The sequence below is a fragment of the Dysidea avara genome, chromosome 1 (genome assembly GCF_963678975.1).
Source record: "Dysidea avara chromosome 1, odDysAvar1.4, whole genome shotgun sequence".
Taxonomy (NCBI): domain Eukaryota; kingdom Metazoa; phylum Porifera; class Demospongiae; order Dictyoceratida; family Dysideidae; genus Dysidea; species Dysidea avara.
Genome location: NC_089272.1, coordinates 46,808,589 through 46,830,901, shown reverse-complemented (window position 1 = coordinate 46,830,901; position 22,313 = coordinate 46,808,589). Strand labels below are relative to the sequence as shown.

The 22,313-nt window shown below is 36.2% G+C and overlaps 1 protein-coding gene across 3 annotated transcripts in view; it reads left to right on the top strand.

Moving 5' to 3' along the window:
* The window catches only part of LOC136265857 (uncharacterized), a 425,715-nt gene that overhangs the window by 61,048 nt on the left and 342,354 nt on the right, over window positions 1-22,313 (top strand). For all 3 annotated transcript variants that reach the window (XM_066060794.1, XM_066060798.1, XM_066060806.1), the window contains exons 28-33: window positions 4,398-4,441; window positions 9,813-9,941; window positions 10,510-10,794; window positions 12,056-12,323; window positions 15,593-15,642; window positions 19,099-19,227. In XM_066060794.1, coding sequence (XP_065916866.1) covers window positions 4,398-4,441; window positions 9,813-9,941; window positions 10,510-10,794; window positions 12,056-12,323; window positions 15,593-15,642; window positions 19,099-19,227 — 905 coding nt within the window. The remainder of the gene's footprint in view (window positions 1-4,397; window positions 4,442-9,812; window positions 9,942-10,509; window positions 10,795-12,055; window positions 12,324-15,592; window positions 15,643-19,098; window positions 19,228-22,313) is intronic.

Genomic DNA, 22,313 nt, shown 5'->3' with positions numbered 1-22,313 from the left:
GGAATGCTTCCAAAAAGGTGCTACGAACTTATAAAATATATTTTTAGTGGAATTTTCTACTGATTGACTGACTGATGGCTTCAGACAAGTGTAACCTGATAATGGCTAAGGCATTTATAGCCTTGATTTTTTTCACTTTTCGCTTCAGCACAAGTTCCTTTTGGCATACCACAGTAAATACAATTCATGCTTTTAACTTACGTACCTGTGCCCTCCTCTGTGTGCCATATATTGTTTCTCACATGTACAGCACAGGGTGTAAATTTGTGGTAGCACCGCAAGATGGCTTCCCTATGTTGGACAGAAATTGTCCAATTTTCCATCATGACTGGATTTATTGCAGCTACTTCTCCTAGGGTTCTTCATTTGTAATACTATGTAACAGGCTGAAATTTAAGCATAATGACCACTTTGCTATTTCAGTAATATTGATAGTTGGGGCACACATTCAGACGAAAACAATAAGTCTGGTACCATTCTGTCCATTAAAATGTAGTATGCGTGGACTTACCAGTCGTAACAATGTTACAAATAAATAAACAAACAAGTATATATAAGGAATTTTAAGTCTGATTAGGGATCATAGAAAGAAAAAGTAGTGAAACAAGGGAGATTGCTTATACCTGAAAATATATTAGTGGACATTTAATCCCTAGTTCAGTTGTGGGTATTGACTGAAGTATGGATTTAATGTCCACAAGCATATCTTCAGGAGTAGGTGACCTCCCTTGTTTTGCTACATTAATTTCTATGATTCCTAATAGAGCTTAAAATTCTTATTTTTCTTATACGTTAATTTAATACAGTGTATAGCATTCATAGTTATGTCGATAGATTTCAACATGCTTTAGAATATGTATATACATGCATGTAAATCTACAGTACTAATGCCTATTGTGCGTTTAGAGTGTATCACATGTGTGATTTTGTGTAGCATTTGAACTTTAGGTGTAATTAGTAACAAAAAAACAAAAAGGTAATAATATTGCTGTATTAATATCAAAGACAGATGTTAATGTGAGGCACCCACAGGCTGCTTTAATGAAAGTTTAACAAACTTCTGGAATTAAATATACATTAAGAACAAGTACACAGAAAAATTTGGAATTTTCAACTAGAGTAGAGACCATAGCACATCGATAAAAAGTACTGAAACAAGCTGGAGTAGTGCACAATATTAAATCACTGTAAAACAATAAGAAGTCTTATATCCCTACTGTGTTCAAGAAATGCACAGTAGGGATATAACACTTCTTATTGTTTTACTGTGATTTAATATCATGCATTACTCCAGCTTGTTTCAGTACTTTTTATCGATGTGCTATGGTCCCGACTCTAGTTGAAAATTCCCAATTTTTCTGTGTACTTGTTTGTTAACCTTTTTAAAAAAAAAAAAATATCTAATCCAAAACAGGCCAAACTGTAAAAAAAGAGTGTGGCCCTTAAAAAGGCTAGGGTGAAAAAAGATGTGTGAAATCCAAGGTGGCAGCCAAGAAGTGGCTGTGATGGTAGGTTAATGGTAAAAATTTTAATAACAACAATTCAGGCAAATTTTGTGCCAAGACCAAGTGGCACTAAGTTCACCTGAATTGTCGTTATTAACATTTTTACCATTAACCTACCATCACAGCCATTTCTTGGCCGCCACCTTGGATTTCACATCTTTTTTCACCATAGCCTTTTTGAGGGCCGCACTCTTTTTACAGCTTGGCTGTTGTGGATTAGATTTCACTTCTTTTTGTATTTGTATACTCCAAAGCCGGCCTATGTATGGCCAGCTTTGGGGCTTTTTAAACCTATCTTTTTTCTTTACCACAGGAAGAAGAAAAAGATGAAGATTTTAAATGCTTTAACTATTTCTAATTTTATCAGTAAATATGCAAATTATATATATAATACATATATTTCTTACATATCAGTTATTCCCTACGGATAACTTGTTTGCAGCTGCTCTCTCTACTGGGTGGCTTGAAATGTAACTGAAGTCTCTACAGGGTGATTTGCTTGTAGATGAACTCCCTACAGTGTGGTTTCTTTGTAGCTGAACTCTCCACAGTGTGATTTGTTTCTATCTGATCTCTCTACAGGGTGACTTGTTGGTAGCTGAATTCTCTACAGGGTGATTTGTTTGTAGCTGAACTCTACATGGCGATTTCTTTGTAGCTGATATCTCTACAAGGTGACTTTTTCTAGCTTAACTTGGTGATCTTTTCATAGCTGAACTCTCTACAGGGTGATTTGTTTGCAACTGAACTCTCTACATGATGGTTTCTTTGTAGCTGAACTCTCTACAAGGTAACTTCTTCTATCTGATCTCTCTACAGGGTAAGTTGTTTGCAGCTGAACTTTCTACATGATGGTTTCTTTGCAGCTGAACTCTCTACAAAATAACTTCTTCTTGCTGATCTCTCTACAGGGTGACTTTTTTGTACCTAAACTATCTGCAGGGTGATTTGTTCGTAGTTGAACTCTCTGCAGGGTGATCCTTCTAGCTGATTTCTCTACAGGATGACTTGTTTCTAGCTGACCTCTCTACAGGGTGATTTGTTTGTAGCTGAACTCTCTACATGATGGTTTCTTTGTAGCTGTACTCTCTACAAGGTAACTTCTTCTAATTGATCTCTCTACAGGGTGATTTGTTTGTAGATGAACTCACTACATGATGGTTTCTTTGTAGCTGAACTTTCTACAAGTTAATTTCTTATAGCTGATCTCTCTACAGGGTGACCTGCTTGTAGCTGAACTGTCTACAATATTAAATGGTTGCTTCTGGACTCCCTACAGCATACCTTGCAATGTAATAAGAATCTATAATGGAGTAAGTCATAAATTAGCTGAATGCTCTATTAGGGTGACTATTCTATTAGAGTATCTTGATCACGCATTTGCTACATGGAGTTGACTTTAGACTCATAACTCAGTGGTTTGTAATCCGATTGTTCTGTACTACTACCAGTACTTTCTAAGATGACTATTCTAGCTACGTACCCATTTTCAGCTCACTGCTCTAAGCGATTTACCTGGTAGGCGTGAAAATTATTGATATTTTTATTCACGAATCTTGAACGCGCAATTGTTACACATCTTCGGTTTCGTGTCATATCTCCGTGATTTTTATTTCGATTGCTTTCAAACCACCTAAAGGCACTCCTACAATGGTTAATCTATCCACAAAACAATTTTCAACTCATTCCATGAAGCGGCTTACCCTGTACGCATAACAATAAATCAATCTTTTTTAATGTGAATAATTGGTCATAAATCCTTAACCATTCCTCGGAGTTGCACCCAATTTGATACTAGGATTCGCCGTTGGACTGCATTTCTGTGTACTGAATTTCAAGGCAATCGGAGTATGCATTTGCGTTTTATAGCAATTTTTTCAAGTGTGCAAAAACATGAAAAAAAGGGGGAAAAAAAGAAAAAATCAAAACTTTGGCTGCTTGTAACTTGGAAATGGCTTGAGCGATTTCCTTCAAATTTGGAATGTGGACTCCCCTAGCTGGCGGACAACTCTGCAGTAAATTTAGCTCCAATCAGATTAGGTATCACCGAGACACAAAGGTGTGAAAATGACATTTTCTTTCTTCCTGTCAATATACCCACAGTGTGGCACTCCGGCTTCTTGGGCCACACGACACACTATCGTGCTACTTGATTATGACTGGTGAACCCACGCATACTGCATCTGAATGGCGCCTCGCACCCCAGCTGTATTATCAGTGAAGTATCCATTACGCTTCATTGTCTGCTATGTTCAACCCGTTACACAACAGTACGAATCAAGAACTGTTCGAAAAGCACCTTTGCAATCAAAATAGCCACTACAAAAATACAGACGATTTCCATTACGAAAGGAAACCATCACGTGCTACCACCAAATCGACACTTTTTGCTGTCAGCAAAGATGAATGGGACACAAAGGAGGACACTGGTAAGTCCATGAAGAATGCATTGTGCATACTGCGGTATGCCAAAAGGCACCAGTCGAGCTGAAGCGACGTTGAACAGTGAAAAAATCAAGCCCATAGCCTTAGCCATTATCGTGTTACGCTTGTCTGAAGGAATCAGTCAGTCAGTTACTTACTCAGTCAGTACAAAATTCTGTTAGATAAATTATTTTTAAAATTCTGTAGAAACTTGTTGAAAGCGTTTTGGGTCAATCTGAAAGCTTTTTTTGGCTTAGTTTTACCTAACCAATATTACCTCATCGTCGTCAGGGAAAATTGAGACTGTTTTTTGGGCGATATTATTCTGTGGGCCATGCCTACTCCTTTGTGGTCCCTACTATACAGTTACTATGATCGTACTGTATGATATGTGTACAGTATGTAAGTGCTGTATGTATGTATTAGGTAGCCAAAAGTATGTGTCTATTATTGTCACATGACTTCTAGCTGTCAATGGGTGTGAACCAGAGAACAAGACATGCTTATCTGAGGTACGTGTAAGCAGCTTTATTACTCTACAGTGTACCACGTATATTTGTAATAAAGCCAGGCTCAAATGCACACTGGGTACTTCATGCCAAACTATAATACATACTTGAGTCTATTTAAATGTCGGGGTGCTAAATGCTAGGCTATACTTGTTATAAACAAAAGAGTCTATGTACTGGATAAACACATTTCCACATTGTATGTCATTGTTGCAAGTAAAGATCCCAAATTGTGAGTTGATTATATTCAGCACCACTTTGTCCACAATCACCCTTTCAACTTGTGTGCTCTAAGAATTAAACACTTGGGCATAGATGCTGTGTTTGTTTAAATGCTGGGTCAAAAATCGCTTATAGGAAATAACAACTGCACAAATAATTATTAATACTCATTTGCTTAAGCTAAATAAATCTGAATAGAATAAATATAATAAAATTATTTATTGCATTTATGAATGCACTAAATAATAATTAATATGCAATACATACATCTATATTGTTTGCCTGTGCTTACAGTGATTTGTGTACATATTTTTACCCTCAAATTTGATTCTATAGGTACAGTATATCTTCTGTTGACTACTCCTTTTAGTCGATCCATTAAATTTAACAATTTACTGTGTTGTATTTACTTTACATTTGACTGTGGCCAATACGCTTTGTTTTCTGCCCGTTACAAATAAAGAACACTACAAGACATGCCACTAGATGGCCAATCACTACAGAAAATACAGAGAATTCTCATTGTAAACATATGTAATTGTCAACATTGTAAAGTCATTACACACTACCATGAATTGCACCTTGCGCTGTCAGAAAAAAGAAAAGGAATACAAAGGAGTAAGGCATACTGCATTATTTCAAAGTCACCTGTCAAGTTGAAGTTAAGTCTAGCAGTGAAATAATGAAACCTGTAGCATTAGCTATTATTGATATATGAAGGCATCAGTTAGTTTGTCAATCAGACAGTCAGTCAGTCAGTAGAAAATTTCAATTAAAAAATGTAGTGATTTTATTATTGGAAGCATTTCGGGCTTAATGAAGACACTTTTGAGCCTGCTTATACAGCAACCAACACTGCCAATTCACCATGAAGGTATTGTTAGGCTGGTTTCTGGTCAGTATTTCTTTGTAAAGGCAAGCCTCTTGTATCAAGACACATGGTAGTATGGCCAAGGAGGCAGGCATGGTATACTGATATTATATGTATATTGATAGGAAGAAATAAAATGTGATTTTCACACCTATGTACGTAGCTCTGTGCTCAGATAGAAAGATGTTTACTTTACATCCTCCTTAGATTCCAAATTTGAGCTAGTTAACCATGTGTGTTTATGAGATATGAGCTCTCAAAGTTTGAATTAATTTCTTCAATTAGTGGGGTTAGATTTTCTCCTTTGTGACACGCTTCACAAAACGATTTTACAAATAGCAAATGAATAACTTGATCACCTTGAAATTGGCTTACTCAAGGATGTATTAAAGCTGAATTACTTACCTACGTAGTTTGGTGCAAATCTAATGGATGTTCATGGATTTATAAACAATTGTTTGCATTAAAATACCAATAAAATGTTTTGTCACACCTGCAGGGTTTATATACCACTTCGTAACTTGTGAGAACAACTTGAAAATTGGTCTGTGAATATGTTAGCCATAAAAGCTCAAACCTTTTGTGGTTTAAAGCAAATCATATTGACAGCTACAGTGTTACAGGGAAATCAACCTGTTGTAAAATTGTTAAAATACTCTAATAAACAGCCACAAGAATTTACAATAGGGATGCGGTGATTATGCTAGCATAATTTCAGGAATAATAGGTATGTGTGGGAATCAAGAATTATGCTAGCACTTTGAGGTGATTATAAAGCTTTAACAGTAAGAAAATCTGCAGATTTCACAATTCCATTACAAAAATTCAAGATACTCTAATAGAGCAGTCAGAAACTGTAATAGAGCAATCACTGAATATTATTTACTCTAATAAAGCAGTCACATTGAAATGAATACTCTAATACAGCAACCAACTAAAGAATTCAGGACTATTTGAAGCTTAAACATCAATGAAAGTGGCCTGATACAGCAATGACCTGGCATTATTAGCCAATTATGGTGGCATAATTTTTGGAATAATGAGCAATTCTCAAAAGCATAATAGGGGATTTTTTTGAGCACTGCTCAAACGTATAATGCTCAATTTTGGAGCATAATAGCCTCATGCCTAATTTACAAAGAGCAGCTGATCAACTCACTTAATTTCTGCCTTATACAAGAGTACTCAACAGTAAAAGTTTATCCACACCAAAATAGCTAAGCTGTGGAAAAAGGGTGCAGCTTTAAATTACCTACAGTAGGTCAAAAAAGTTGTGAAATCAAAGGTGGTGACCAAGAAATGGCTGCATTAACATAAATCAAAAGTTATGGTCAGGAAATGACTGCAAAATTATATAATGTTAGACATTTATTAGCATTTAAAATCATTGCAGCCATTTCTTGGCTGCCACCTTTGATTTCATAATTGGATATTGAAGGCTGCATCCTTTCCACCACTTGGCTGTTTTGTGAGGATTTTGTTATATGAACTCAAAGCCAACCTATGGTTGGCTTTGGGGTTTGTTTTTGCATACAATCTGCAGACATAATGATGATTATTGAAAACAGAAGTTATAATTGTATAGTTTTATTTGGTTTTTTGGAAATATTACAGTAATACTCTAATGGAGTGCACATTTTTTTTGAAGAAGTCTAATAAAATACACATAGAATGTTCTACAGCAATTTACATTAGGGAATGGTAAACATTATAAAGTAAGATGAACAGTCATGATATCAGTGGCTCTGCGATTACAAGGACTTGCATGGAGGTCCCTGGTTCAAAATCTGGTGAGTTTTTCCAATGTTTTCATGCACTTTTTACCCCATCGTGACTGTTGTATTAGAGTATCTCAACCTCTTGATTTATGGTTGTTTGGTTTTTGCTTTGCAACTCTGTAGCTGTTAGTGTTTTGTGTTTCAAACTTTCCAAAGGCACTGCTATATGGCTAGCCTATGTGCACACCAAATTTCAAGTTATTAGCATTAGTGGTTTACCTTGTAGCCATGACAAATTTCACCCTTTTTGCACGAATAAATGTTCATAGGACTGTGAATACTTATCAGATTCCTTACAAACTTAGTACCTTTATGTGCTCTTTATCTACCAAATTCAAAGTAACAGAATTACGAATTTGTGTTTCATAACAATTTTTGTGAATCGTGTGAAAAGAGTAATTTAGGTCCCAATAGACAAAGAAAAAAAGAAAAAAAGTCTAAATTTGGCTACCTATATATCAGGAATGGCTGGAGCTAGCATAATTACATTTGTTGTGTGGTCTACACTACCTGGCAGACAGCTACAGTATCATACAAAAATGGTCTGTTTTGTAGAAGCGACCATGGAGCTATCAACTATGAAAATTCTGCTTTTATTTCTTCCTGCCTATATATACACGTTGTGATGCACCAGCATTCTTGACCACACAACATGCTACCATGTGTCTTGATAATTTTTTCCTACATATAGCAATGGAGAATCTAGATTGTTATGGAACATTCTATTTGTGTTCTTTGAAAAACGTGCACTCTATTAGAGTATTTTAACAAATATTCAATTTAAGTCTGCAATACAATACTGTTACAAACTCTATCTTCCATAATCATTATTTTATCTCTATATAGGAACAAACTGGGTACAAACAAGCCTCAAAACCAGTTTATGACTGGCTATGGGGTATGTAAAACACAAAAAGTAGTGAAATCCTTGCAAAAAATTAATAATGAAGCTATAAGGCTTTCAAAAGCCTGGGTGAAAAAGTTGTGAAATCAAAGGTGGTGACCAAGACATACTGCAATGATGTTAATGCTTCTAAATTGCAATATTGGCTGTGTACATTACTGAAGTTAATTAGCATTAACATCATTGTAGCCATTTCTTGACACCTTTGATTTCACAACTTTTTCACCCAGGCTTTTGAAGGCTGCACCCTTTTTACAGTTTGGCTGCTTTTGCATGACTACAGTACTGATACTGTACTGTATGATTTACCTTAATGTATGATACCATCTACATAAGTTCAAAGGAGAAGAGTCTTGCTTTTTATTCCATACCATGTAAAAGTGTGCTATATTTTCCATCTACAGTAAGTTTGCTTTATTTTCCTTTAGTAATAAAGCACACTTTGTGTGAATGTGACACAACAATACATAAACACAATCCACGGAGACACTAGAATGACCACAGTTATGCCCACTAACAAAGCCATGAACAATGTTACCATAGCAATTTAAAACAAATTAATGGTTATGCACACAAATGTTAGTAATTCCACTACAACATTGATGCTTCAACTTTGTCGTATTAATGTCACACTCATGAACAATGATTAGACAGCTGTAAAAATTGCCCATTGCTCACATACACCATAACTAGCCTTCCTTAGTCGTTCTCCTTGTCCTCTTGTTCCACTATTAAGTGGATTCTGGATCTGACAAATCACAAATCTTGTGATAACTTGGCATTAATAGCTACAAATTAACCTTCTGCTAGTCATGAGTAGGCGTTAGTTTTCTCACTGCCATCATGGCATTCCAGGTCATGATGAAGTGTATTAAACGGTCTTCTTCTTGACTAAAACTCTGGATTTATACAGTAAACCAGTAAAAACACTGCATATGCTCATACATTACCGAAAATATAGTACTCAGGTGTGGTCTCAAGCCAAATATAGCACTCAGCTTTGCCTCGTATTATATTTGTCTCTTGACCACACCCCGTATTGTATTTTCCATATTGCACTGCTTTAACTAGTGTATAAAGGACACCTTGGGACCATACTTTAGTGTCTTTAATAATGAAGCATCTGGGTTTTCAATGGCTGATATTTATGTACACTAATGGGAATAGGGCCTTGTCATTACTGTTATAGTTATTAATGATCAGAATTACAATATGTCGTTCAAAGCAGAGTGATGTTTGTGTATTTTACAGAGCTTCACTCATTGCAAAAAATTCCCTATTGGAGAGAAATAATAGATCATGATTCAACCGTTATAAATTTTCTTCATCAGATATTCAATTTTTAATGTAATTATTGGTTTCTGATACACGCTATGTACTTACTAAATATAAGTAGTCATGCAATAGTATTATAATTACTCTATGTACATACGTATGCTGTACAGCAAGACAATCTACAGTATACATATACAGTAGCGTTACATAAAATAACCCATTAGCTTAATAAATTGCATACTTGGTGTACTGTATGCGTATATTTGTGTCATGCATGTAAAATATGTACAAAATTGGTCACTATTAACATATTGTCTTTTGCAGTTCTATCCTTATGGAGATTCTCATGGTGACACATCATTACGTTACCCCTATATTGGTGAAGGAAGTTCATCGGTCATTACATTATCACAAGAGTTTGTATTTTATGGTCAAGTTGTCCGGACAGCATATGTATGTTTATCACATGTGTAATGTGACTAAAGTTTTGAAAGTTGTTGATCATCAACCATGAATGGATACCAGGATCACTACACCACAATAACCATACCATTAGGTTACTCAAGCTGCTATGATGGCTAAGATTTATCAAAGCAAATGGGAATAATTCAACATCTTGGACATTAAAGCACCATTGGACAGTTTCCCAGACTTTTTTATATTAAGGTTGAAGGCTCCTTACAGCCTGTTGAACCATTAATTTTCTGATAATAGCCTGCTTACTCACCAACCACAGCCATTACAACCTATAGTTGCATGCTATTGTTAAAGATACAGTTGTTGATAATGTTTAAAATCTTGGTTATACTAGTAGGTTACTATGCATTGAAGTAAGTTAATACTGTAGGTAAAAATTTCATTACAGTTTATAGGTTTTGGTCTTCCATGTATGTTGGAATGAATTCTAGCTTGGACTAGTCCAATTTATCTATGTGCAAGCATCGACAGTTATCCAAATTTTGGTCACATACATGATATCATTGTGATATATAATGATTGAGTGATTTATATGCTTTCACAGGTCAATGATAATGGAGTTATTAGTTTTGGCAGTCGTTACAATGTTCGTACTCCTCTATCATTCCCACTGAGTAGATCTGATAAGATTATTGCACCATACTGGGCCGATGTTGACACCAGAGGAACAGGGGATATCTACTATCGTCAGACCACTGATCCTAGTCTCCTTGCTAGAGCAACCAATGAAATAAGAGCAGCTTTTCCTACATCACAGAATGTCACAATCACAAACTTGTTAATTGCAACATGGGACAAAGTTGGTTATTACTATCAAAAGACTGATAAGGTGAATATGTACATTTAAGACTCAATAATTTACACCTCCTTTACTTTTCTGTTACTGCTGTATTACGTTTGAATATAGTTACAATGGGTAATCTATCGCTCACATACAGTAAAAGGCATCACACAGTATGGTAGTACTGCATATTAGGAATCATGAAGGTTTGGGTTTTTCTGGCCAAAAATATCACCCAAAAACCAGCTTCACAATACCATCCTGGTACCTTGGCACTATTAGTTTGAGCCCAAAAGTGCCTTCAGTATGACCCTAAATGCTTCAAATAAATTGATGCAAATTTTTTAATTTAGTTAATTTTTTTACTGTCTGCCTGCCCGCCCGCCCGCCCGTCCGCCTTCTGACAAGTGTATCTCGATAACAGCTAATACTATGGACTTCATTTTTATGTCACTTCAGCCTGACTTGTACCTTTTGGCATACTGCAGTACATACGTTCAATGTATGCACCTGCACTTACCTTCTTACCTTTGTCCTCCTTTGTATCCCACTTCTTTCTGTTGACAGCCCAAGGTGTTAATTCGTGGTAGCATGTGATAACTTCCCTATGTTTGTAAATGAAAGTCACTTGCAGAGACATTTCTCCTACTGTTCTTTATTTGTAATGATGTGTAATAGTTGAAAGCAAAGCATAATGGCCATTTTACATGTGAGTCAGTAATTGATAGTTGGGGTGCATGAATTATCTATAATTTCCATAGTGACTGGATCAGCACATGTCTAAATTTGAGGCAGCACAACGGCTGGACTAAAGTGCCATGCATTCCTTCATGCAAAACAAGCTACACTAGGGACCTGTGAGAAGGCTAAAGCCTGTGAATACAGGAAGTCAGAAACATGTAGCTGAAAATTTGAAGAAACATCCCAGACCCAGTGATATGTGCCAGGGGAGCCACAACAGCCATGATCTGTGATCTTCTGTGCATTCAACCTCTACTTTACCAATGAATAAACTAGCTACCAATAAATTAGCTAACCATCAAATTATTCCTTTAATTGATACAGTACTAAGCAATAGTCTGGCTTTCTTGCTACTTTTGATCCATGAATGTCCCTTACCACAAATCAATTATAAGACACATATTCAGTTTTGTAAACACTCCAACCTTGGGCCTGTGACCTTTGGGCATTGTGTTCATACATGTAAATATAAATCATATGCAATTCTCATGGGTGTGTTGCAACATACACACACATAATTTATAATATGCACAAGCTACATAAGTTTCTTCTACTACTGTTCGTATAGACCAACACATTCCAGTGTGTACTAGCCACCAGTGGAGTTGAGTCATTTGTAATGTTCCTATATGCTGATGGGAGAATACAATGGACTACTGGTGATAACTCTGGTGGATTTAGAGGACTTTATGGAACTGAAGCTCTAGCAGGAATTAATGCTGGTGATGGTGAAAATTTTGAGACCGTTCCTGGATCACGAACTTCAGGCATTATTAATGTTCAAGAAACTAGTAATATAGGTATTCCAGGAATGTGGATGTTCCAGATCAACAAAGGTGCGTATGTACATACTGTAGGTGTTGCATGCTGTAATTGTAAAATAGCTAGACACAAATTATCAGACAAAAAGAAATAAATAAATTATAGCAATATTACATTTTAAATTTTAAATTTTAAATTGCAGTAACGTAGTGCATTTAGGTTTCTTTGGACACACACACTGCATATTTTATAAAAGTTTTTTTATTTTATTTGTCTTTTACACTGCATGCTGATATGATATTCAATGACTTTACTACCCTATCACAGTATGTTTAAATGTAAGCTGACATAATTAGTATATTAAGCTGAAAATATAAAACTGGTGTCATTTAGTATCATTCTTACTCTGTCATTGTCAACTGTAGTAAAAGTTGCTGAATTTAAGACTTTTCTATTTTGCAGCCGAATTATGGGGATAAAACCATCTGGAAAATGTGATAAATCTCAACTAAGTGTCCCCTTTCCCAATGCTAAAAAGACCCTTTCATACATGGATTTCACAATGGAAGTTTTTGCAGTGACAATAATACCGCTAGTTTGCACAAAACCAGAATACTTCATGCTATTTAGAGCCTTTCCTCTTTGTGCTATATCACCATTTTCATGCCTTGTCTATGAACACTTGTAAGCTTGTAAGTCCATCATGATGGCTCCTATTGTAAAATATAGGTGCAATTTTGTTGGCCTTAGTGTGATGAGTCCTTTAATCTTCATACCAACTCTGTCCACAAATGTTTACAAAAGTTATGGCCAATAAAATTTCAAAAATAAAACTCGAGTTAAGAAAACACAGTCTCTTGCCAAAGCCAGTGATGTTTATCCCTTAACATCATTTGAATCACCATGCACTCTTGTAACCTTTAGCCTGTCTTTGTACATATAAGTATGTGGAAGTTACAGTGCTTTGTTTAAATGCCAGGTCTTTTCAATTGCTAAGGACTTTGAAAGCACTACATTGATGGGACATAAATATGTAGCACATAGAGTAAACAGATACAATCAAATTCGAATATAACTAGCTTGCAAGTACATGAAGACTGAGTATCAATGTACAGTACAGTCCACTTACATGTAGAATTTCACATACACATGACATTTTGCACAAGGTGTCATGCATCATTGTGTGTGGGTAAAGCAATGCAGCTCATGGATAAAGCTAAAGACATGTGTGGGTATACCTAAAGCCATGCATGGAAAATGCCATGGCCATGCATTGGGAATTCCCCACTCTGTGGCATGATTGTTAGGTGATGCAATTAGAACAGTGCTAGATACTTATTTACATATGGTTAGAGTACTGGTGCTTAAGTTTAAGTGCATTTTTCTCATGCAGATTAGCTTGAAACTGGCACTAGTCTGTAACAAGACAGATAACAACAATGTCTTGGCCACAGGGCAGGGGCATAGCCAGACTTTTGGTGATGCCAGGGCCTAGCTGTAAGCTAAAGACTAAAAAACAAAAGTCACTACCTACTGAAAATATCTCCAGGGGCGTAGCCAGCATTTTCTTGAAGGGAGTTCAGATTTCAAGTGAAATGTTTTGGGGGGAAGGCCTGGGTGCTTTCCCCTAGACTACATCTGAATGAAAATAATGCATACGCAAAATGTGCCCTTAGGAATTAACATTAAAAGGTTCTGTTTGTGCATCTAGAAACCTATTGTAGCTAATACTAACTTAATCTTCACTTCCAGACAGCCAACTTCAATTTTTGTAGCACATGAGAACCCTCCATACTCGAGTCCCATTGGCAATACTTCCTTCTGGGTATACATTATTCTCGGTCGGTCCTCCTGTTGATGGTCAGTAACTTTAGACTTGGCTTGTACTCCAATGTATTCAAGACATCATGTGCCCCAACATGTGACAAATAAACAAACCATTCATCAGATAAATATGCATCAACTATTCACAGTTTGTGCTCACCTCACACATGTATAACACGACCACTCAACAGCTGCTGCCTTGTAATATGTCTGTCTCAACGAATCAACAGTCCTTCACCATTTCCACCATGCATCACATGCGCTACTGATCATGTGATGCAATAGATCTTGATGATTTGCAATAGTTCAGCATTAATGCAATACGACCCTCAAGAGTAGTACAGAGGAACGCTAGTGTCCAAGTAGCTACCGGAGAGCTCCAGGGCTGTAAGATTTGATGTGATTTTTAGTTTAAAAAATTTTAGCCTCTGAAAGGGGGGGGGGGGGGGGGGGGCATGAACCATCCAACCCCCCCTGGCTATGCCCTTGATCTCCCCTCCAACCAACTACATCTCCTTATTTATAACTACATATGTAGCTTGCTACACTGTTTCTCTGAATACTGTGACTGATTTATTAGAGTATCTTGATCTGATTGCTCTATTAGAGTATCTCAAATTATTGATGCCCGGGTGGCCCGGGTTCTGGCTACGTCTCTGTTTGGCCAATAAAGTCCTCTGTGATATATATAATTCAATTTTTTATATCAATATTGTGTTAACATTGTATTAGCTACACGTACCACTTACTGAGGTCAACGTTCACTTGCAGTAAAGGTCACGGTTTGTGTCTGGTGAACTGGGTACATATTATGCAGTGCTACAGTAACAACTTGAATATACTAATAGCATTGATGTCAGAAGTAATGGCCATGACCACCACAAGGTGCTGTACTGGACTAAAGAGTCGCTCAAATGATTTTTTTTTTTAAGTGTGGTCAGCAATTTGCTTTGGTTGATCTGATAGTGGTCTAATGTAGTTAAACAATAATACTTAATTATAGAGTAAATTGGGGAACTGAAGGTTGACGAATTGAACTATTCTATGGTATGGCAGATATGCCTGGCTGGTGATGACACTGATGAAGGAGGGAATGATGAAGTATATAGTTATCAATCTGTAGCTTTAAAAAACCTAGTTAAGGTGAATATATACCTACGTACACTTATGTATAGTGTTATATCACCTCTTGGAACTGAGGACATGACTCTAGTCTTAGAAATACAAGTACGTATGTAGCTAGTGTTGTAGTGTTGCCAAGTGTGGTATAGTGCACATTTGTGGTAATTGCCAGATTCTGGCGGCTGCTTGGCAAATGCAATATGACTGCGTGGCAGACACAATGTGGCTGTGTGTGGCACATGCCACATGGTTGTATATACTATGCATGGCCACATGTGGTAATGTGACATTTTAGGTGGACTGTACTGCTGTACTGTATAGTTATACAGATGTGATTACTTTTCTGTGATTTTTACTTTTATATTATATTATATTATATTTTATACTTCATGTGCAGTTTTAGTGATTGATGATTGTCTACCAGGAAGACACACATGTCTATCGGAGGTAAAATACATATTGCATTTTGCATGGCAAAATCACAGTGCTAAAGTGTAGAGTATTTTCCATAAAGTGATGTATCTGCTCATACAGTACAAGTATGTGGGTAGTTAAGTACAGTTATGAGGAAAATACAGTATAGTTAGGAAAGGAATGCTACAATATATAGTTATACAACGGCCACGAGTGCTCTGCCTGATATAAACGCACGAGCCTGAGGGCCGTTAGGCCCGAAGGCAAGGTGCGTTTATACAGGCAGAACACGAGTGCACGTTGTATAACTGTTATGTACCACTCACCTAATAGGTGGGGAGAGTCTCACAAGACAGCTGTAACACTTATAAAGGCCAGGTTTCTAACATCGATTGTGGGTAACCAAGCCGGACGTTGCGATGACGTTCCCCCTGCAGTACTACACCACCTGAGATATTGAAAGCTAGTACGCTATGGGTTATATCACTAACCTGCATTCGCTGTTCGACTCTCATCATGTAGTGCTCAGCATGCCAGCGTGATCACTCAATCACCATATAGACTAAGTGCCAGACTAATCGCCATAGTGATTCTCTCGAGCAAAAAAAAGTAGCTAAATAGACGTTTTAAGTAAACAAAACCTAACTACTAAACGATGCTAGTCTAATTCTTACTATTCACACTGGCTAAACTCGAATCAGGTGACATGACAAAACTGGTTACCACAATCGAACGTAAAGGTTAGTATTATTTAGAATATATTTGTTTTATTGAGTCATTGTCAAAGTGGGCTACAGTTTAATCTGGGCTAAGATGGCACCAGACTAGTAAGGTGTATAAGTACGTATATATATATGTAGACTAGAGTTGTGGCCACCCGTGTTGGATTTTTCTATCGCCATTGGCTGCTTGTAAACATTATACGTATTGGTGACGTTATGGCCCACAATCGACCTTTACATGTCAGGCTATAAAAGAATTCGAGTGATCTGTGAAGTGTCTTTCCACCTATTAGGTGAGGTGTCGTAGTGGTCTTCGCCACCGGCACTTGTGCTATGCTGCACAAAACCGCAGCCAGTGCAATATCTGTATATTGCACTGCGGTCGGTGCATTATAACTTATAATGCACTCGTTGTGGTCTAAAAAACCGCAACTAGTGCGTTATAAGTTATAATGCACTCCTGCGGTCTGCAGCAGTGCAATATACAAATTATGGCACTGGCGGTGCCTTTGAACTGCCCACGCAGAGTGGTGCATAAACAACATGATTGATCATGTTGTGAATTGCTAAAACTATCCTTTTTATTCTACAAACAATCAAGAATAGACATGAAAATTCACTGATTGTATGATGGGCAAAAATTGAAGTAGTTTAAGTACTTGAGATGAGCACTCCAAACAAGATGAAACAGAGATTATAGTATAACACATAAATCACCTTGTGTGTACAAAGAATGCAGTACTTGGAGAGTGTCTTGAGACAAATACGTTACTCAGCAACCCCCTCATGCTGTATTAAATTTGCTGTACACAAGTGCAGTGGTCCTTTGATAATATTATTGGGTTCAATGATACATGTATAATGTTTACTTAAATCCCAGTGTGTGGGAGTATCAAAGTGTTGTACTGGATGATACCTACCATACATTTTGTAGCCTAATACTGGTTGTTGTTTACCATGGAGCAAATAACCAAATATGGAAATTTTCTTACAAAAATCAACACCAATACAGAAATTGGACCTGGTAAATCATACATGATTATTCCTTTACAAAGTGACATCATGCTATTGCAATATTTTGAACAAATGTCAAGAAACATTTGGTTTGGCCATTACTATTCCCAGCAGTGTACAGTGCAGGACCAACTTCTTCCAGTAACGTCTGGCTTCATCGTTCTATCTCAAAGTACTGTATTCACCACTGGCCAATCTTTTTTGCCCTTGTACACCATGCTATATCACTCCTACCAATCCTAGACAAAGGAAAGTCATAAACCAAAAACCAAAAAACAATATATTTTAGCTCTTACAACTTATATTTGTTGCAGTTGTCAGCACTATAGTGGCCTGATAAAGTCCGGATTTCAGTAAAGCTACTTGATTGTCTGATCATTTTGAAAGAAAAATAATTATGTTGTTTTATAATTAGATTTTCTATGTGTGTAATACTTTAATAAGTATTTGTTTCTTTGCCTTATGTAACACATCCAAAACATATTCGTAAGAGTACAGTATATGTGATCTTTTAAAAATATTTGAAGCTTGATGTTATTATCATCTCCATGCAGTGTTTGTTGAAAAGTATTCATTAATATTTACATATACAGTGTATATAATGTATATACTGTATTATACAGTGCAATCATACAGAATGTCTTGTTCATTACTGTTATGCAGTACATATGTACCATATGACTTAAGCACCTCTAACAAACTTTAGTGCTTAGACATGCTGCTTATAACTTCAGCAGGCCTTGATAGCTATACTTATAGTAAGGTTTGGGGCATATCCATTTTCTGATGATGATGATGATGATAATTATTATGTGACTGTCTCTAGGAAACTGGTTTTATTGCCATATCGATTATGCTGCATTTACTGTGTTGTACCGTAGCTCAACAGTAGTTGATTCAGAAGCTACGTGTACCAAATTTTCACATGTTTTACATCAATTCCAATCTTCTAGAGCATCTACCGTACAAGTAGCAGCTAGGATTCTTGCTATTTTTAACTCTGAGCTCCAACAGGAGTGGTGGGTGGGGGTGGAGAGGTTGTTTACTAAATTAAAGAGGAACATGTAGGGATTAGGGCAAATTATGGGCCACTCAGATATGTGACCAAATTTTGGAAAATCACCCTTATGGTCGTGCCTGAAACAATTAGAATTTTTGAAACTAGCATGGTGCTGTTAACATCAGAAAGCACTTTTCAAATATTTCTAAAAATTTTCTTGTAATTCAGGGTATCTATGATTTATTCTTCTCTTAATTGAGTAGGAATTTAACTTATAATACTGTGTTTCAGAACTAAATATTTAATGTGTCAAATGCACCCATAAGGGTGATTTTCCAAAATTCGGTCACATATCTAAACTGGCTAAAATTAAAGGCAATTTACAGCACAGGTCTATACTCAGCACCACAGAGCTATAGTATGCAGGTTGTCCATAGCTCACGTTAGGCCCCAGACCACTCATACAACTTTCTACTGGGCTTGGGAAAAGCAGCCAGTGAAAGCAGACTATTTAAGCCTGGCTGATTTTGACAGTGAAATTTGATAGTGTATTCACGTTGCTTTGTGTTCTGGTAAAAATCAATCCTGCTGCCTTGGGCAATAAGACCAGTTTTCCAAGATCCAGTAAAATATAAAACTAATTATGCTGTATACACTCTTCATCCTCCCTCACCCCAGCCACCAACTTACTGTACATTTAGTTGACTCATGTGGTTTAATCAAAATTAATGCAGTCTGTGTATTTCTTTGTAGTTTTATCCATTTGGATTAACACACAATGATGTTACCTTGCCAACACCTTATCTGGGAGAAGGAAGCTCTCCAGCAATCACATTAGCAGACACCTTTCACTTCTTTGATGAAATTGTCAGGGTGGTTTATGTAAGTTGAAAATAGAATTTTGATTGTTGTGCAGGCTGTGTGTAAAATTAATATATCATCATTGCATGTGATTAGTGTACCATGAAGCCTCCTAACTTTAAAGGCAAATTTCTGGGTATTCATCTTATAAATCCTTGGTGGCTGTGGTACATTTAATGACTGGCTAAGGTGCATATAAATGTATCGTGGTGATGATGTGGCCAGTATGTTTATAAAAATTCAGACTAAAATCGATCTTCAGCATGGTACATCAGTTGTATCACATCCCCTCATGATTTGGCTGATATGTACACCCATGCCCTTGGACCTGCAGCCATCAAGCTTATGTGTATATATATATATATCAGGAAAATCACTTGGGTCCATGATAGACACTATTACATGCCTGCAAGAAATCACAGATTTATATAATGTAGTAGATGAATATAATTATGGAGATCATTGCTATAGCTTTTATGAATTATTTGAAGGCCTATTTCACTATAAAAGAAGTGGCTTATTGTAGTCCTTGGTATCAGCGTGTTTGTCAAAGTGAGAAAAGTTTAATAATCTTCAGAGCTCTTACTGCATAAGAAGTCACAAGTTATGGGTGTATGCACATTTGAAATGGGTTTCACTATCATAATTTTCTACACAGTTTTCATCTTAACCCTGGTCTTAAGAACTAGAGGAAGTACAATATAAACTTAGCTCTATCAGTAAGAAGTTATGTCAGCTTAATCAACTAAGCTAAGGTGGCGGTCAAGTGTCTTCCCACTTAATTAATTAAATTTAAAATATCCTGTGATTTCCAAGTTATTATCGAATTTAGTTTCACTACCGAAATAAGCACTAAGAAAATGGGCTGTTCTGTACTGTTGTTGTATATAGCACATCACAAACGGCGAAAGTTCAAGAACAATTTTATAGTAGGATGAATGGTGCAACTTTATTCTATCATGCCAACCATTACGGGGTCCATATCCTAGTACTGACTTTCTTTTCATGGTGTGTATGTTTCTGCGTATTTAGAGTTTGATTGTGAATCAGCTAGAGGTGGAAATGAAAGGAGAGCTCAGAAACTTGGACCGAAAAACACTGCACTCACAAGTTCGGATCACTATGACAATACGCGTGCACATTCAAAAATACCTTCGATCTTCTGTAATAAAACTTTATAACTGATTCTGACAATTGCTTTGGCAACAAAGTTGATTGGAAAATTGAAGAAGTTTCAAGAATGCATTGCGCAGAATTACGTAGTATATTACATCACCAACACACGTTTCTATTAAATTTGCAACCTAATGTTCAATGATTAACGATGATGTTTACGACTCGAAAACCTTTAGTTAGTTGCACTGTTTACCTCACATTTATAGTGTTCCTGCTAGCTGTAATAACACGTCGCTTTGTTCACTTTTGCCTTCGAGACGTACTACCTATTATAGAAGTATTGTTTAAATAAGCTGCCGTAACTAACTGTGCTTCTTAGCACCCAAGACAACCGCTTTTTCATTCACTTACCTTTCAACTGACTTGTTGAGTTACGTGCAAAGAATCATTTCCATTCATTATTATATGGAGGGTGTGCCCTTTACCTGAGGCACTTTAGCCACTTGACTGCCACTTAAATTTTTTTTTTCAATATTAAAGGATGAACAATGTAAATAGTAATATGATGAAATTTGTTGTAGTATACAAATTAAACAAGTAACGACTTTCTTTACTGCTGGCTAATTGACTATATTCTCTAGTAGTCCTAGGCCAGCTACGAAGTTGTCAATAACATGTAAAGTTCATCAACCACAATGCCCTGTAATGTTAATACAGTATGTTTAGTATTGTAATTTACTTGAAGAAGAGGTGGCATACATATATATATATATATATATATATATATATAGTGCTAGAGCATAACACTGATTGAGAGGTCAACATGTTCAGTCCTGGCTAATGTTTTTTAGAGAGTGTTTGTGACTTTTTTGGCGATATCTAGGAATAGCTAGTGTATGTCAGCATTTAAATGGAATTACAGTGCCATTCTCAGATATAAAGAATGCAATTAGGGATGAGTCTATTTTGCTTTTTTTCACCTATTTTTCTTTTTAACAATTCTTTAAATTCCACCCATTATGCTCCATATTTTGTTCAAGAATTATCTATTTTGCTCCGTATATAGATTTATTAAGCTACAATTTAACCTTAAAATGACTGTTCTATTAGAGTACAGTATCTCGATCTGCACTTACTCTTACCATAATTATAGCTATATAATTGCTTATAGGACTTACCCTATATAGCAAGGAGCTAGCTATATATTGCTTATGCGATTGCTCTATTAGGATATCTCAATCATTACATGCTCTTCCCATAACAGTTAGCTAGGTATAGGTGATATTTAATCACATGTGACTGTTCTATAAGAGTATCTCGATCTTTTGTGCAATATTTATGTCCACTCCACAAAAATTGTACCTATTATGCCGGCATTTTGCTCATTGCTTTTACCCATCCATGATGCCAAAAATTTTGCCGGCGAAATCAACTTGTTCTTAAATGCAATCAGACCTGATAATTTGGGAAGGAGCTTACCTTTTCTCAAGTAAGCTAACCAAGAATGAACTTCAGCACCCTATGGCTCTCCCCTTCTACAGCTTACCATATAGACTAAATATTTTGAGGGTAAAATTTTAGAGGTTGGAAAATGTTGCTAAAAAAATTTTTCAAACACTTCCAAAATTTATTAGACTATATGGAAGTCTAAATATTTCAAGGATAAAATTTTTGCTGGTAACACCCAAAACCGTGAAATCAGCAAAAATTTTCTCTCTTGAAATATTTAGGTTAAACAGTATGAATTTGCATTTAGTTGCCGTTTTACCACACACAAAAAAGTTGTATTATTTATTAAGCTTCATTTTGCATCTGAAATGATTGAAAGCAATTGCTGGGTTATGGTATAACACATAAATAATCATTATAAGTGCCATTTTATTGGAATTTTATGTCTTTAACTGTTCATTTATGAGGTTGATGGATGACTTACACAAAACAGAATTTTATTCTTGAGGCTAAAATTGCGAATTTTATATTTAAGCAGTGAA